We start from the raw sequence: 19,110 nt of genomic DNA, 5'->3' as shown, positions 1-19,110 counted from the left end.
TCTTAACTTTTAATATGAAAGAAGAATATTTTAAAGTATGTTAAATAAACTACATCCTGAAACGAATTTCAAAGGAAGTTCGCTCTTTAAGTTAGTTTAATTAAAAAGTTTATTTTAAAAGAGGTTTCTAGTTTAACAAAATGTTAATACATTTTTATCCTTTTTTTATTAATTACGACCGAATAATGAAAACATATTTCAATATTGGCATTCGACCGCGACTTCTTCCACGTTGAATTAAAAGAAACAAAGTCAGCCTATGTGTTCTTCCAGACTATCCTCTACGTCTATGCCTTTCATCGAGATCTGTTCTGCAGTTTAGGCTACAAACTCTAACAATCACCCATCCATCCAAACAATCCCATTTATATGAGATGAAGAGATCATGAAGTACTTGAACTCTTTTGAGAAGAATTCTAAAATCGTTTCAATAGCTAAATTTATACGTTACAATATAAATACAAATCTTTCCTCTTTATAATATTAGTTTAGACGTATGAAATTTCAGTACAAATAAATAATTAATATTTACACCTGCGTATTGCTAAGTTAGTTTTGGATTTAAGATATTTAAGTTATAAATTAAACCTCTTTACAAAGATAAGAATAGCGCCCTTTGTTTTATCTGCATTAATCCAAGGATCCTAAGATATGTTTTCATACTTTAGCGGAAACAAGGCTGATAGCACAAAGGATGTTTGTACAATCTCTTACAATACACTGTTCCCTACTATTGCACTGCCGAGGAGATACGCGGTGGGGCCTTTCCAGACCTCCTCCGCCCGCCCTCACACTGCCAGTTGTGTTCTGAATGGCATAGCACATTATTTACATTGACCTTGTAACTTATCAGCTTGCTGTTCCCTACTCTATCTGTCGTCATATCTTTATATTCTCTTTCAAACAATCCATACTGTCTTCGGTCTTCCTCTACCTTTGTAGCCATCCACATAATCTTAACACTTTCTTGTTTATGTCCACATTTCGCCGAATTTGTCCCGCTCTAACCTTTCGCTTCTCAATTTCTCCATCATTTTCGCATTAGCGCCAGCATTATATCTTCTTAAATTTATCTCTTCTTGTTAATTTACTACTGTCTTTATATTGATCTCACAAAGGCCTTTAATTCAGTCAACTAAAAATACAGTTCACAATTAGCATTGGTCCTTCGAGTCGGATTCTCTTTCTTAGTACTTGCAACACAAAGGTACATTTCGTTGAAGTAACAAGATAATAGTTATTTTAAATTTAGCGTTTTTTTATTTTGTTTCAATACGGTTAACAGCAATCCACCTCGGCTGATCCAGTGGCGTAGGTCGCTAATACTCGCCAGACCCCTGTCAACAAAGATAATATTTAAATTGTTGTTTATTCGATACTGTATGCCACGCGGAGATAGAGTTTCTGGATGTGACATAATTTCATTTCATTCTGTTTTATTTTTATCTATCTATACATATAATAAAATTGAAATGTCTGTTTGTAATATGATGATGTATTTGCGTTACTGGTAACGAAAATCGCATTTAAAAAATTTTTGTCTGTTTGTCTACAAGCTGCGTTTGTTCCGGGTAATTTCTGAAACGATTGGGCCGATTTCGCCTGGTCTTTCACTGAAGAGTAGCTGACATAGATGGGCAAATTATAGGCTACTTTTTTTTTAATTTGGCGATGTCAAAATTGCGTAAAGGGTGATTCAAATTTGCACTTATGAAGTTTGCGGCGATAGCTCATTAAACATAATTTTGTATGTTTTTCTTACAATGTCGGGAATAAAGTTTCATAACTTGAAATTATAAATATCATAGCTCCAAATCTATATTTTAACCAAGTATATGTTTCCAGTATTATAGTTAAATTTTCAATTTATTTTTCGGTACAAAGTAAAAAGAAATCAAAAACCGAATGTAATAGGAATAATATAAAAAAACATAAAAAACAATTCTCGAAATATTCCACTACAAATATTTAGTAACTGAGAAAATTCACACGAAAAACCATTCATAACAAAATTGAATTTTAAAAGGCTTTTGACACGTTGGTATAGAAAAAAATAAACCTATTGCACCGAACATAATTGCGGAAAGTTGTTCAAAAATATAGAGGTTTTCTATTTCAAAATTCTTCTGTATACAGAGATTCTCAAACTTTTTATTGCGTAGACTACTTTAAAAGCACTAATTTTAGTAAACACCAACTTTCACATATATATGTACAATCCGTTCACATCATTTTAGTAACTGGGAAACACTGCTTTTACTTATAAGGTGTTTGGAATTCAAAAAAGGCTCCAAGACTGTCTTAGTCACGTGTATTTTTTTTATAACATAAGGTGGCAAACGAGCAAGCGGCCACTAGAATCTGCCGAAATGGCGAAGCGACCGCTGCCCATAGACATCCGCAATTGCAGATGCGTTGCCTACCCTTATACGACGGAGAAGGAGACGGACATAAAGAGGATATTTCCCCTTCCTATGCATCTCCTCCACCGTCAAACCCACTTCCCCTCCCCAACCTCTCCTTACAAGAAAAGGATGGCAAAGAAAAAGGGACTTAAATTAGGCCTTCGGCACTATTTTAAGGTTTAAAAACTTAACACATCTAGTCATAAGATATCTGTGAGTGATCATTATGCGAGGCCACGTATAACCTCTAAAACTGCTTAGTATCTTTTACGAGAGACGCCTGAGGATATTTTTATGCAGGTTTATGTACAAAGCATGCGAACACGATGGATCGAAGCTTTCGAGTTTTTTTAAACTGAAAGCTTTTATGTGGGAACGTGTGCTTTTTTAAAATAGCTCGTTTATGAAAACATATTTATATAACAAATTATTTGTTATAAGACAATGGTTACATGGTCACAAAATTTGTATACACTTTTAATTTTTTTAATCTTTTGTAACTATATTATTGTTAATTTAAGTGAAAAAACTATACAGAGTCAGAATGTTTATAAACTTAATTGAGTCAAGTTATTTTAGAACAACGCCATCTACTGTTAAATTATTGTAACACTGACTCTTTAAAAATCCGTACTACGTAAATCTTATTAGAATTAAAACGCTTTTAGATAGACGGATGAATGTTTGTACAGTTGGTATTTGCGATTTTCTTTTTAATTACGCATGGACGATGTCGAAGACCAATGCTAGTATTATAAATAATCGTTTTATAACTTTGATCACTCAAACAATTCTATTACAATCAGACGAAATTTGAATATAGACAAATACATACACACTTCTTACTAATATTATAAATGCGAAAGTTTAGATGGATGGATGTTTGTTAGAGTTTGTAGCCTAAACGACTGAACAGATCTCGATGAAACTTGGTACAGACGTAGAGAATAGCCTGGAAGAACTCACTCAATTTTGTTTTTTTTAATTCCACACGGATGGAGTCGCGGGCGAAAGCTAGTACTAGATAATATTTAATTGTCGCTACTAATTACAATCTGTTTGTACATATGAAAATCCAATTATCTATTGATAATCGGGTAAACAAGATTATTCACCAATAAATATAGGCTCAGTAACTAAAGAGTAATATATTATTTGATCAGTTTAAAATTAAACGAAGAGCACACACGCAAAACTAAACTATCGCACAATTGTTTAGTCTTGCTTTGATTCCTATGACCTTATATGGAGGTAACATTACTCGATTTTTAATTGTGCAACTAAACAGTTGAAAGCTACGAAATAATCGACAATCGCACAATAAGTGCAAGTGCTAACTTAACAGTTAAAGGTGTGCTTCTAAACGTTACTTACAAAGTACTCAATAACTATTAAACCAATTTAAAAAGTATGACAACACTTTCAATAATACATAGGCTATACATATCTAGGAACGTCGGTGGCTCAGTGGTTTAAGCACTTGACCTGTAATCTACAGGTCTTGGGTTCGAATCCCGCTGTACCAATGTGATTTTCGATTTTTCGAATTTTCATATGTACATAATTTACCCGACGTTCTTACGGCGAAGGAAAACATAGTGATGCCTGCACATATCGGCGAAGAAATTCAAAGATATGTGTGAAGTCGAACAACCCGCACTGGGCCAGCGTGGTAGACTATGGCCTGTCTTTTTGTATGTATTGGAATTACTCAAAAACTACTAGGCTGATTTCAAAAATTTTTTAACCATTAGAAAGGTAATTTATCTATGAGTAGCATAGGCTATTTCACGCAAGCGATGTCGCGGGCAACAGCTAGTTTTTAAATAAACTTATACAAATATTTCAACAGTGGTAGAGCCCGCTTTAACATCTTTGCACGAGTGGGCCGGCTCGCCCGGTGTAATACCACGACCACACAAAAAACAAGCGTAAAGTGGAAGCATTTCCAAGTTTCGTCTGATGAGTGTAGTGCCTAATTTTAGTCCCTTTCCCTTTCCACCCTTTTCTAAGAGGAAAGGATGAAAAGAAACAGTGGATTTGGACACGTAGGAGACGCATAGGAAAGGGAAATTTCCTCTTTATGTGCGTCTCCTCTCCGTCAATGAAGGGTAGGTAACATATCTGCAATTGCGGATGTTTATGGGCAGCGGTCGCTTTTCATTTCGGTGGATTCAGGCCGCTTGCGAGTTTGCAACCTCATGTTATAAAAAAAATGACATTAAGCGATTTGGTTTACACGTGACAGATTTTTTGTATGCAAACAGTATCACATGAGATAGTGAGTGAGGTAGTGCAACTTTTATAAACCTCACAAGGCACAGTTTGGGTTCGCGCCAACTTGGTAATAGAGATATATACATGTCGATTTGACGTACATGAAACGCACTACGAATGTTATAGAGCGGGCAGACAAAAACAATTTTCCAAAAATTACTTCCTATTAAATTAATAGTAATTTAAAATTTCATTATGTAACATCTTAATTATTCGACATCTGTCAGATTGCAAGCGTTTACGAACCGAAAATGTTGAAGGTTAGTTTTATTATTCGGTTGTAAATGTATTATTTACCAGTTTTATATTACAAAACGTATCCTAATCATATTCTAATTGATCGTTTAGTTTGCTGGGAACATAAAAATTTATTCTACACTTATTTAATTTTTTAGTAAGTGAAAACTTTACGCAGCAAGATACATATTCAAAGTTTTTTATATTATGATGATATTTCTAAGTGCTTAATAATATTACTAGTCCCGTTTAATAATGAAATCTTATTACTATTGTAAATGCGAAAGTTTAGCAGTGGTAGAGCCTGCTTTCGCACCTGCATCTTCGCACTGCAGGGCCGGCTCGCCCGGTGTAATACCACGACCACACAGAAGGCAGACATGAAGTGGAAGCAATTCCGCGTTACGTCTGAGGAGTGTGGTGCCGGAGGCCTAATTTTAGTCCCTTTCTTTTTCCACCCTTTTCTTAAGAGCAGAGGATGGAAAGGAAAAGTGGACGGTGGAGGAGACGCATAGAAAGGGGAAATGTCCTTTTTATGTGCGTCCCCTCCTCCGTCAATTAAGGTTAGGCAACGCAACTGCAATTGCGGAGGTTTATGGACAGCAGTCGCTTTTTATTTTGGTGGATTCAAGTGACCGCTTGCTCGTTTGCACCTTAAATTATAAAAAAAATGGATAGATGTTTGTTAAAAGGTATCTTCGAATTAATAAAAACATACTGCAGAAATAGTTTATTTTATTTGCCCATTCTAAACATTTACAGCTCTATGTAACAGTGTCTCGTGGAAACTTGCCAATATCGAAAACAATGGCCGTGGCCATTTGATAAACTCAGCCTATAGCATATAGCAATACCTCTGCTAATGCTGCGACGGACCAACAGACCGGTGTATTGATGGACGTATGTACTACGGTTTTAACACCGTAGCCAAATTGAAGGATTGTCATGGATTTACCTGATGGATACATTGATGTGTTCTTGAATGGATACAGTCGAAGATGGATTATTCTATCATACACTAGTTAGATTTTTTTAATAATATAAGGTGGCAAACGAGCATGCGCCCTGAATCCACCGAAATGGAAAGTGACCGCTGCCCATAAACATCCGCAATTGCAGATGCGTTGCCTACCCTACATTGACGGAGGAGAAGACGCACATAAAGAGCACATTCCCCCTTTCCCATCTTTTTCTTTCCCATCCTTTCTTCTTAAGAAAAGGGTGGAAAGGGAGAAGGACCAAAATAAGGCCTCCAGGATCGCAATCATCAAACGAAACGCGGAATCGCTTCCACTTCACGCCTGTTTTTTGGTCGGTATTACATAGGGCGAGCCGACATATCCGTGCGAAGATGTTAAAGCGGGCTTTACCACTGTCTCCAGACTATCCTCTACCAGGTTCGGTTTAGTCTACAAACATCCATCCATCTAAACTTTCGCATTTATATTAGTAATATTATAAAGGGTTATGTTTTGATATTGTAATTTATTAATGAGGGAAGTGCTGCCGGATTTCACCAAAATAGTGTAGTTGTTTAATACATTTTACTAACCATTAATATTCAATATTAAAAAAAAAAACATTAACAAGTGAGATAAGATAACATAATTTGCGAAAACATGAAGCTATCGTACAAGTTTAGTCTCGCTTTGGTTCTTATAAGCTTATATGGAGGTGCGCCCTCGATTTTTAGTTGTGCAACTAAACAGTTGAATTTGCTACATAACAATTGAGAATCGTACAACAGTTGTGCGTAGTTTAGTCAAAGATGTGCGCTCTTCCTATATTTAATACTAGCTGCTCCCGTGCGACTTCATCCGCATAAAATTATGAAAATTTTATTTTGTTTACATGTGTCAAATTATCAATTGCAAATGTCAAAATGACATGACGTTATGACAAACCATGGCAACTTTGCTTCCTTGATGTTGGCAGCCACTTATGGTCTCTTTCTCACATTAGGGTTTTTATCCAAAATATTTATCCCCTAAGTTTAATGGCGTGAAATATATAGCCTAAAGCGTGATGTAAGTGTAGGACTTTTTATAAAAAAAGAATTATAAGAAAAGAAGTATGTGTTTACTATAATACTCGTAGTATAGATGAATAAAACTTTAAATAACATCTGATGAAACATTATGAAAATTTTAAAACGAAATGTTGACGTTTATAATTTCCGGTTCAAACCGGAAGCGGTTGTATTTCAACAGAAAAGATTGTTATAGTCTTGTCGATAACAAAGGCTCGATTTAATGCCCTTAAAATACAAAGGCGAGAGTAAAGTGTGTTCAACATTTATAAAAAGGGTTCCGTATGTCATTTTTAACAGACTTCAAAAAGTAGGTTTCCAAAATAATAGACATGTAGTTAGATTTATTACAATAAGATTTATTATCTCACTAGCTTTCGCTCACAACTCCGTCCGCGTGGAAAAAAAAAGAAAAGTGAGGAGCCTACGTGTTCTTCCAGCCTACCCTCTGCATCTATACCAAATTTCATCGAAATCCGTTCAACCGTTTAGGCTACAAACTCTAACAAACATCCATCCATCTATCCATCCATCTAAACTTTCGCATTTATAATATTAGTATGATTTATTTTACATTGATAATTTACACTTCATTTCATTTGTTTTGATTAAAAAGTTTTTGAGTTTTAAAGTGTACCAAAAAGGAAAGTTTTCTTGTCTAGACTACCTAATATGGAGGTAAAGTTTTTCGCGGGTTTACATTATAATTGTAAGCTTGTATATTCCCTGATTGATCAACAAAAATGAATTGAAAAATGATTGAAAAACAGTCGTTGAACAATCACTGAATTTTATTTATTTATCTAAAACCATTTAATTATTTATTAAAACTCTACTGGTCCCTAAAATCCTTTCTTAGATCAAAGCACTCAAAATCGAACGTCGACTTAATGAATGTCGACAAAGAGATCGTGATGTACCCGCGACGGTGTCGTGACCCTGTCGTCCCGGATCGTTAGATAAGCAGTTATCTGAGATATCTAACTTAATTTTAGTTAAAGTTATACTCATATTGCTAAACAAGTGATTAACTGTAAAAAAAACTAGCTGTTCCTGTGCGGCTTCATCCGCATGATATAAAAACTTTATTTTATTGTTTACATTTGTCAAAATCAACTTGTAGTTTGTAGTTTATGGTCCCATTCCCACATGAAGGTTTTTTCAATTTATTTACTTCCTAAGTTTAATAGCGTGAAAATGTATAGCCTAAAGCATGTCGTAAGTGTAAGGTTTTTTATTAAAGAAAGAATTATCCAAGAATGTGCCGTGATTGTTGACATCCTACGCCACGATGTAGTGTGTATTTACGCTTTATTATATAAGTACAGATGTATAACATTTCAAGGAATACAAAATCGATTTTGGTCCATGAATATAAACATTAGATTTACCTTTCATGGTCAGTTTTTCATATATATTTAACAATTCGTTCGTGTTTTTGCGATACCTTAATGACATGCGTTTCCGAATGTAACTTGTGTTTTACTCCGAATTGAATATAGACCGAAATTCAAAAAAGTGTTCTATTTCTAAAAACTTCACTTGTTTCTTTATGATTGGCTTTTGTAACATCTTATGATTTACTTTTCTACAGTGCGCTACAGCAACAGATGTACAGTCGCGGAAGTCCGCGGTGTTTCGTTTTGGAAGAAATTGCCTTGTCCTTTGCAACGAGAATCCTCATCTTCCTTTAAATAACTAATTAGATAGTAGTCAGTATAAACGAAGAGATAATGATTCAAACAATCCAACCGTGTATCACATTTTTTTCGTACAAATACATTTTGATCCGCGTTTCCTCAAAATATTCAAACGTATTATAGATTTTAATGTGGAACACCGCCAGTTTCCCCGATTGTACAAACATTACTCTTCATGCAATAGGAAAGAATCACTGGTTTACCAACATTATTTATCTATCAAATTGGTTACTCAGGCAAATAAGCGTCAATCATCTCCTGTTAACTTCTCCATTGTACAAACTTAAACAATTAAAAATAAAAATGACGTTCTCACGAGAATTAACATCGCTGTAACCATTACTTATAGGTTTTGTAATTAAACTTGACAGCTGTTATTAAATGAATATACTGCTTTCGTCGCCAACTATAGGACGTATAGAGATTGAACCTTTGTAACCGACTTCCCAAAAGAAGGAGGTACACACGTCCGTATATTTTTCCGTATCGCTTCGCCCCCGGTGGACCGATTTTGAAAATCCTTTTTTTATCCGATAGGTAGTTCATCCATCCATCTTAACTTTCGCAATAATATCAGTATGAATAAAAATGAAACACAATAAAAAGAAAAGAAATAAAACATCATCATCAACTTGCCCTTATCCCTAATGGAGGGTCAGCACAGTATGTGCTGCTCTTCCATACATCATAAAATAATAAAACATTAAAAAAAATGTTCAGAAAAATATATAAGAATATAATATATAGATATATAATTATATATAATCAGAGAGGTATAATTAAATGCTTGAAATCTAATCTGTGAATTGCTAAAGGTTTTTCTATAAAAAATGGTCTAATATTGAGAACAATAATTATTACCTTAACCTACATAAATCAAATCACTACTTAACAATCTGTAATCACTTTAAATACTTCGTGTCGTCACTTTTTGCTAGAATGTTTAAATTTGAATAGAAAATATACATATAATATTAGTGTGTCTGTTTGTAATATAAAAAAAATCCAAATTTCGGGAAGATGATGTATTTGCGTTGTTGATAACGAATATCGCATTTAAAATTGTTTGTCTGTCTGTGTGTGCGCAAGCCGCGTTTATTCCGGGTAATCTCCGAAACGGCTGGGTTGATTGCGACCGGACTTTGACTGAATACCTGACTCATCTTAATATTGCGTAGACGTAGTCGCGGGCAAAAGTTAGTCAATTTATGAAACATTAATGAGTAGTTAACCTTTTATTACTTAGTCTTAACAATTGTAATGTAAAAATCAGTCTATATACAACATTTTATTAATATTTAGGACATGTAATGTAAACCGCAGTGTAGCATGGTTCACCATGATAGCCTAGTCACTCCTAACTTAGGGAAGTCTCCGAGTAACGGGTCCAGGGCGGGGGGGGGTCATAGGAGTCATGACCTTGAGACAAGAGCTTGATAAAATATATAAATATATTTTGTCAAGCTCTTGACTTGACCATGACTATGTGACCCCCTCCCCTGGCGCCAAAGCTGGATCCGCCCTTGGCTCCGAGCCCCTTAGTGGAGACGTATAGTGAGCTGGTGATGATGACGATGAATGAAACAATGGGGTTCTTGTAAATTATACAAAAGCTAACATATTAAATGTTTAATACAAGGTATAGGCTCCTCGCAATCGTGATAATTAAATATGTTATAGGTCCAAATAATCTTATTTACTAGTCTTTATTGTCTACTAAAGATGTGGTTTATAAAATTATTTACCTTATATAATAATTGAAACTTTCGTAACTCTAGACAGCAGAATAATAGATCTTCATTGTAAAGTATTCGCAAAATAGCAACTGTGTCACGAAAATGACCAGCGGAAAAATGTCTTAAAAATTCCGAACTAGTTACTCGATAGTTACAAAACTTATAATGGGCAACTTTTAAAGAAGAAACGCAATAAATAAGTCCGCGGTGGACGGTTGCCGCCATTAAAAAACTAGCCATAGCGTTGTGAAGTTGCGCGCCATTTTTAAATCGAAACTTTTTAAAAAATCTCGGCTGACACGGGCAGTTCCGGACGCATCGTTCTGAAACTTATGATTTATTTTTTAATTTTATAAGTGATATATTATGCAAGGTTATGTGGGATAATTTTTAATTTATTGTGTGTTTATAAAATTGATTAAAGTAAGTATAGTAATATTAATTAATTAATTTATAATAAGTTTTTTTGCGCAAGCATGTTGCGAAATATTAACTTATATGACCAGGCTACAAGACGTTGTTTTCTGTGCTCATTTGATTTTCGCCATTTTGAAAGTATAATGATAGAGGTAACTAACTAATAAACGAGATAGTCTTTTCCAACCTATCAGTGTTTGGGAAGTGATGATTTTAATTCTCAAGCATTCAAAAATATAAATCTAACTAGCTATTCCCGTGCGGCTCCATCCGCAATTATAAAAACTTTATTTTATTGTTTACATTTATCAAATTTTCAATTGCAAATGTCAAAATTACCGTTACCAGAATAATCTTGCTTCTTTAATGTTGGCAGCTTGTAGTTTATGCTCCCTTTTCCATGTGAAGGTTTTTCCAAGTTATTTAACCCAAAAGTTTAATAGCGTGAAAATATATATCCTAAAGCGTATCGTAAGTGTAGGGCTTTTTATTAAAGAAAGAATTATACAAAAATTACTATGATTGCTGACATCCTACGCCACAAAGGAGTGTGTGTACGCTTTATTATAATAGTATAGATGTACAGTCATGCCAGTCAAAATTTAACTAACCCCAAACATGTCCATTAATAATTGTTTAACAGTAAAACAACAGTTAAACAAAATAAACAAGACAACATCAAAAGCGGTCGCTATCTAACACAAATTACGTTCATAAATCTCACAATGAACGAGTACACCGACAAATCAAAATTCCACACCATATTTTCTATACGTTACGCCCCATATAGTGATGTGACGTTCAATAACCGAATATCGATAACTTTTAATTTTTGTAATTAGCCATTTGACTTGTTCAATAAATAGATAATTTTAATACATTATTAATACTGGTTAAAAACAAATCTATTTTGTCGGTTGGTTAAAAGTTGAGACTAAATTGTTTAGAAAAATCATTCCGAAATAACTTTTTATATTTACCGTGCTAAGGTCAAATCCATAAAAAGAAACTACGATAATAGTGTTAGTAATAATTAAATTATCAGCAGTTCAATTTACCTTGGTAATCACTGTGTTTTTTAAATAGATTTCTTATTACTAAGCTATTGCAATTTTTTTTAAATTATCGATGTTAAAATTGGTGCGTCCCTATTCTATAAAATGCAAATCCCGCCGTATTCACACGCGAGCGCGGCAAAACAATGACGTTGCCATGACAACGGACAATATGGCCGCCGCTATCTGTGACAGGCGCGTTCACACAGAAGACAATGATGCAATCAAGATAGCAAATATTGCGTGTGTTGTTTGTGCTTTTTTTTAAAAACCGTTTAATTTTACGGTCATTGTTTTTATTGATATTTTTTTTTATTTCTATGCATGCAGCGTTTGGAGTGAGGTTTCTAAAACGTTATCATGTTAGAACCCTCCTCCGCCAATTTAAGGTAAATAATCTGGTTTTGCAGATGTCTATGAGCATGGGTAATTTCACTATTTCTGCTAACTCAAGTGGCCGCTTGCTCAGTTGCCACCATATTTCAAAAAGTACTTTTCAACTTTGTAACCCTTTACTTTTTTTGCCCGTCAAGAGAATTGTGGTCTTTGTTAACATCCTGTATATCAAAGCTAGATTTTATAAAAACATTTACTTCCTTTCGTAAAAAATAAATTACATCTTGGATACATGATACCAACATGACAGGCTTCTCACTCGAGTGAATATTATTTTTTTATTAATCCATTCGTTAGAACACAGACGTACCGTACGAAACAAACAGCTCGAGAGAAGTAAAATATTACATTGAAATTGAATCATGTTGAATGTCTCAAGGGGAACATAAACTTATATCTCAAATAAAGATGAGTACACACTTATTTTGGAAGTATAATTTCTTGTTCCTTCAGATCTTATGCCCAATATATATTGTCTACTCTAAAGGTAGACTCCATTGTGACTAGGCCTTATATAGACCTTACCAACATTCATTTTTCGTAGATATTTTCTTCAAGATATTATATACATCTTTAACTTCAATGAAAATGTACTCTAATCTTAACTACAAATAGATAAATACTGCATTGGTATTTGTCAATCATATCATACTGATACTAATATTATAAATGCGAAAGTTTAGATGGATGTTTGTTAGAGTTTGTAGCCTAAACTGCTGAACGGATCTCCATTAAATTCGGCATAGGTTTAGAGCATCTGGAAGAGCACGTAGGCTACTTTTTGTCCCGGAAATAGTTACGGTTCCCGTGGGATTTATTAATTTACTTGACACAGATAAACAAAGTCTGGAGTACACATGGGATAAGGTTCATTCCCTAGAAATGTCCGGTTCCCGAGGGATACGTAGCTTTTTGTTATTTATGTAGTTCGTATATTTTCTCAAAGTCGCGGGCAACAGCTAATATTGCTATAACTTAGTTGTTAAATTCCATAATATAGAAATTCCACTTAAATATTACTACAAAATAATATCAAACATTCAAATGTGTTGTCACCCTAATAAAGACGTACATATCGCTCGAGGTGCTTTAATTTTTCATTTAAAATAACAAAATAATGTAAAAACAAATCGTGTTGATTCAACAGGAAAGTAATAATAATTCTAGAAATAAAGCAAAATGAAAACATTTATATGTGACAAAACTCTTTTTTCAATACTTAGGGCCTGTCCCACTGGCTGATAGAAGCTCAGATAGCTTAAAAATGACGTCACTGTCAAATAGAGAACAAAATCCGATATTTCCATCGCATATTTTACACTTTGCATTGTTATCAGACAATTTACAATTTGGTGTGACAGGCCCTTAAACGTTAATATCTAAACAACAGTCAATCTATCTGTTTTAAATATGCTTATGTGCATGAATACATTTCTAACTGCGGGTTTGCTTGCTTTTAACCATTCACTAATATTTCGATAACATTATGAAATGCGTTTCCGAACTTAACTTGAGTTTTACTCTATTGAAACTTAGTTCAACATACTAATGAAGCACTTCGTAATCTTATCTTACTAATATAATAAATGCGAACGTTTAGATGGATGAATGGATCTTTGTTGGAGTTTGTAGCCTAAACGGCTGAACGGATATCGATGAAATTTGGCACAGATGTAGAGTATGGTTTGGAAGAAAACATATGCTACTTAATTTTTTTTTAATTCCACGCGGACGTAAGCTAGTGATAAAAAAAACGAAAACATCAGCAACCCAAAATATTTAACTGTAAAAGGCTCGGTTGACCTCTGCAATCTATACTAATATTATAAAGAAGAAAGTTTTGTATTTATGTATGTATTGAAATAACTCAAAAACTACTGATTCGATTTCAAAAATTCTTTCACCATTAAAAAGCTACATTATCAGTGAGTAACATAGGACATGTTTTTATTGTTTTTTTTTTAATTACACATGGACGAAGTACCGAGCAACAGCTACATAAGACATAACAGATGCGAAGTGGAAGCTATTCTATGTTATGTCTAATAACTACCCTTCCCATAAATTTCAAACACTAGAACTGAAAATACCCTTTGACTTTCTTTTTTAATATGTTTCAGGGACCCCATTTACAATGAAGGCCTTCGTATTTCTCGTATTATTAGAAGCGGTGAGAGCACAAGAACCTTCCAATGCGTCATACCTCGCAGAAGAATCTAGACAGTATTTGGACAGACTTAATAAACTTTTAGGTCCAGTACCAACCAGGTATGTGGTGAAATGCTACAACTTTTCTTTAAGCTCTTGTAGTGACGTTTGTCCATAGGCAACGCGTCGCGTTTAACCAATTCATTGCAAAAAATATGGGTAAAACATTACAGTAGCTGATTTCAAACACTTGCGATATTTAAAAACCTGCTGCTCCCGTGCACCTTCATCCGCATGAAATTATAAAAATGTTAAAATTGCAAATGTCAAAAGTACCTTTACAATAATAATCTTGCTTACTTAATGTTGGCACCTTGTAGACTATGGTCCCTTTCCCACATGAACCAAGTTTATTAGCGTGAAAATATATAGCTTAAAGCGTGTCGTATAGGGCTCAGAAAGCATTATTATAAATATGCTGTGATTGCAGACATCTTACGTCACGAAGTAGTGTGTGTTTACGCTTATTTGCAGTAGTATAGTACAGTTAAATAATTTTACCAACTTTGTGTAAATTAACATGCACCTTTTCCAGGAAAGGTCCCGTTCTCTTCCCACCGTCACCGCCAGACCCAACAACGAAGCCTGCGCCTACATCAAAATCTGAAGCCTCCATAAATAGCTTCGAGCCTTACTTCGCGAGACTGACACAATACAAACCTGTCACTTTAGCAACTTTGTCACCAGACACTTTAGCACCTAGAATTGGTGATGTGGACGATTATGTTTATGACCAAGCACCTTATACAGATATCGAAAGGAAATCTATTGGAAACAACTTTGGTGGCTACAATGAATTTGAGGTAAACTTAAGCCGAATACTGATACGCCAATCATACTGATATTATAATTTAGATGGATGGATGGATGATTGTTAGAGTTTATAGCATTGACGGCTGAGCAGATTTGGATGTAATTTGGTATAGTTGTAGTCGATAGTCTGGAAGAACACATAGGCTGCTCGCTTTTGTTTTTTTTAATTCCACGCCAACGGAGTTGCAGGCGAAAGCTAGTTAAATATCTAAAGGCGTCTTGGCACACATCTTTGACTAAACTATCGCACTGTTGTGCGATTGTCGATTGTTTCGCAGTCAACTGTTTAGTTGCACAACTAAAAATCGAGTTCGCGCACCTCCATACAAGCTTATATGAATCACAGCGAGACTAAACAGTTGTCAGACAGTTTAGTTTCAGTATACGGAAATTTTATAATTGTTTAATAGATTTACATATTTCGTATCTTTTAGGGCAATTTTGTTTATCTAGTCGTTTCTTATTTAAATTTGATTGTTACATATATTTTGAATGTGATAATTACGAAATGAATTTATGCAAAATACTTAAACGCCAATTAACAGCGGCTTACTTCTGAAAGGGGTGAATAAATGAGGAAAACGAGTTATTTTTGAGTTGTTTATTTTAAAATATAATATTGTTCAGAATTCAAAGGTTTACTGAAAGATATCTTGGTTATTATGTAGAAAATTTAAATTTATTTGTTTTCTGGTTTAAAATGAAATTGTATTATTTTAGCGGTTAGATATTTTGTACGTATTTAAGTGTTATAGGCATAGAAATTTCACTGAGATTACATTACGCAAGTTCAACTGGACAGTTGTAATAACGGCCGCGTCTTCACTTAGCTTAGGTGGAGTTGTTGTCAAGCGCTAGTTTAATTATGTTAAAAAAACCATTGGCCTACGACTTACATAATGTCGGCGATAACTGGGCCGATAGTAAACAATCCAACCCAGATCAAGAACATTCATATTGTTCCGGAATTATATAAACTTGTGGTATTCATACTAAAAAAATGTAATTTTATTTTTACAGACAAGAACTGTTTTACCACCAATATACAAGGCTTTAGCTCAAAATATTCAGACAACCCAACCGTCCTACCCTGTCTACAATTATCAGGTAAATTATTAATATGAATTTTCGCACATTGACAATGGTAGAGCCCGCTTTAACATCTTCGCACTGTAGGGTCGGCTTGCCCCCAGTAATACCACGACCACACAAGACAAGTGGAAGCAATTCCGTACAGTCTGATGAGTGTGGTGCCGGAGGCATAATTTTAGTCCCTTTCCCTTTCCATCCGTTTCTTAAGAGGAAAGGATGGTAAGGAAAAGTGGATTTAACGGTGGAGGAGACGCATCGGAAGGGAAAATATCACCTTTATGTTCGTCTCCTCCGTCAATGAAGGGTAGGCAGCGCTGCAATTGTGGATGTCTATGGGCAGCGGTCGCTTCGCTATTATGGCTGATTCAGGTGGCCGCTTGCTCGTTTGCTTATATTATGAAGAAAAAGGAAACTGCTTATTTTCATTTAATACAAATACAATAACGTACGTATTTACTATTATAAATATGTTTTCAGTCTAAAATACAAGTAAACCAAAACGACTACAGTGATATATCTGATGAAGGAAAGAATTCAGATAACGAAAAGGTTAGTACTAATATTATAAATGCGAAAGTTTAGATGGATGGATGTTTGTTAGAGTTTGTAGCCTAAACGGCTGACTGGATCTGGATGAAATTTAGTATGGATATAGAACATAGTATAGAACACATAGGCTGATTGTTTTTTTAATTCCACGTGGACGGAGTCGCAAGCGAAAGCTAGTATTAAATAAATCTAAAATTGCCAAAATTCATATCACAGACTTCGCTATTTTTTAATCGTATACTATTATTGGTTAAACACTGAGCCTTACAAATAAACGCGGTATAAAGTTAAATTTAGAAATAAACTGAGTATAAGCAAATATTAGTATCAATTCAGTTTTATTCCTAGGTTTAACTTTACACCGCGTTTATTTGTAAGGCTGTAAAACTCCAACTGTGCAGTTGTCGAGTAATATCCTACCTCGATTTTTCAGAATGATCTGTTCTTGGTCATATTAAAAAAACTACGACTTAGGGTCCTTTAAAAAGCGAGCCACCTTCTCAAAGGCTGTGGTTCCTCTGTTATTGCGGATGTTTTGATGATCTTGGTATACTCGCTGATGTTTAGAACAATGCTCAAATGAAAAGTTAATTCTAATTTCAGGACAAAAGCTATGCGTTTTCCTACACAGTGAAAGATCAAAAAACGGGTGACGATTTCTCTCATTCCCAACAAAGAAGTGGTTCTGCTACCAATGGCGAGTATCGTGTGAAACTACCTGATGGTCGAATACAAATAGTTTCTTACACAGCTGATGAAAACGGTTACAAAGCTGACGTCAGATATGACATAGATGACGTAAACAGCGTTGAATATGATAATCAAAATGCTAATAATAGGAAAGATTACAACGATTATAACGCACCAATTACTAAAGAAATAACCAAAACAACAAATAAATTGGACTACAACACTCTAAAAGACTACAAAGCTCCTAAACCAGATTATACTGATATTTCAAAAGAATATTATAACGATTATTCAGCAGAATTTGATAATAAAAAATATGAACCACATCAAAGTAAATTTGCAGTACTATTTGAAGAAAATTCATTGAAAGATTTCAATCCATATTTGACGACAGTGAAACCGAATCTTGACCTTGAAGATGTTTTATCGAAAGCTTTGCCTAATGTCCAGCCTACATTTAATTATTATCCTAAAGAAAGTACAGAAAACGTTGTATTAATAGGTAACAGTTTTAAAAGTAATCCGTCAAATTTTATTACTTCGACTCCTAGAAACTATTTAGTGTCAACGATAGCTAATCTTAGAGATAGAATATCGTCAAAACCTATTTTATCCGATAGTTTTATTAATAGAATAAATAAATATTTATCTTTCAACTAGCTCTTGCCGTGCGGCTTCACCCGCATGAAATTGTGAAAATTTTTATTTTCTTGTTTACAATTGTCAAATTATCAATAGCAAATGTTACAATGACATGACATGACAAACCTTAGCAATGCTTCTTTCTTGATGTTAGCAGCAACTTATGGTCTCTTTCTCACATTAGGGTTTTTATCCAAAATATTTTAAGTTAATGGCGTGAAAATATATAGCCTAAAGCGTGACGTAAGTGTAGGGCTTTTTATTTAAAAAAGAATATCCAAAAATATCCTGTAACTGCTGATATCTTAGGCAACAAAGAAGTGTGTGTTTACGCTTTATTATAATAGTATAGTAAAGATTAGTTTAACAAACTGTTAAAATAATTAAAAGATCTGCACTACATTATAAAAACCTTATTTCATTCTCTACCTTCCGTTAAACGTCGAAATTGAAGTACTCAAGTGATAGCCCTTGCTGGCTGAAAATTTAAATAACCATGGCAACCTTGATGCTGTTATGTCTAGGATTTGTTATCCCTTTCTCGCAGAGCGTGTTTTTTTATTTACTGACCCTCGTTTAATAGCTTCAATATATAGCCTATCGTATCGTAATTGTAGGAATGTTTATTAAAAAAAATTGTTAAAAAATATGTTGTGATTGCTGACATCGAAGTTTGTGTATGGAATTTAGACTTGAGGCGAAGCCTTATATTCTAAACGCAGTTCCATATTTAAATGTTGTTTTAGTAACCGTTAATTCAGGCCATTATTTGAGAGCGGCATTCAAGACTTAACGTCTAAATACTGAAACGATCTTTGAATACGCAACGTCTTAAATTATAAGACTTTGACACTCCAAATTACG

General features: G+C 34.3%; 1 protein-coding gene and 1 long non-coding RNA gene across 4 annotated transcripts; one reads left to right on the top strand and one right to left on the bottom strand.

Annotated features, from left to right (window-relative positions):
• Positions 1-1,237: 1,237 nt before the first annotated feature.
• LOC106108973 lies at positions 1,238-10,546 on the bottom strand. 2 transcript variants are annotated; one of them, XR_001225978.1, is made up of 3 exons: positions 10,394-10,546; positions 8,340-8,636; positions 1,238-1,337 (listed from the first exon to the last, which is right to left on the bottom strand). It is a non-coding gene; the product is annotated as an uncharacterized LOC106108973 (long non-coding RNA). The 2 variants fall into 2 exon arrangements; XR_001225977.1 differs by lacking the exon at positions 8,340-8,636.
• A 77-nt stretch (positions 10,547-10,623) lies between these two features.
• Positions 10,624-18,298, top strand: LOC106108972. 2 transcript variants are annotated; one of them, XM_013290345.1, is made up of 6 exons: positions 10,624-10,807; positions 14,373-14,520; positions 14,996-15,263; positions 16,294-16,380; positions 16,843-16,914; positions 17,518-18,298. In XM_013290345.1, exons 2-6 carry the CDS (start codon positions 14,387-14,389, stop codon positions 18,262-18,264), a joined length of 1,308 nt encoding a protein of 435 aa, XP_013145799.1. In that variant the 5' UTR covers positions 10,624-10,807; positions 14,373-14,386; the 3' UTR covers positions 18,265-18,298. The 2 variants fall into 2 exon arrangements, with proteins under 2 accessions (XP_013145799.1, XP_013145800.1); XM_013290346.1 differs by lacking the exon at positions 10,624-10,807 and adding an exon at positions 11,851-12,245.
• Positions 18,299-19,110: the final 812 nt, after the last annotated feature.

This window comes from Papilio polytes, unplaced genomic scaffold, assembly GCF_000836215.1.
Source record: "Papilio polytes unplaced genomic scaffold, Ppol_1.0 DF821400.1, whole genome shotgun sequence".
NCBI classification, from domain to species: Eukaryota; Metazoa; Arthropoda; class Insecta; order Lepidoptera; family Papilionidae; genus Papilio; species Papilio polytes.
This window is presented reverse-complemented; position numbering and strand designations above follow the sequence as displayed.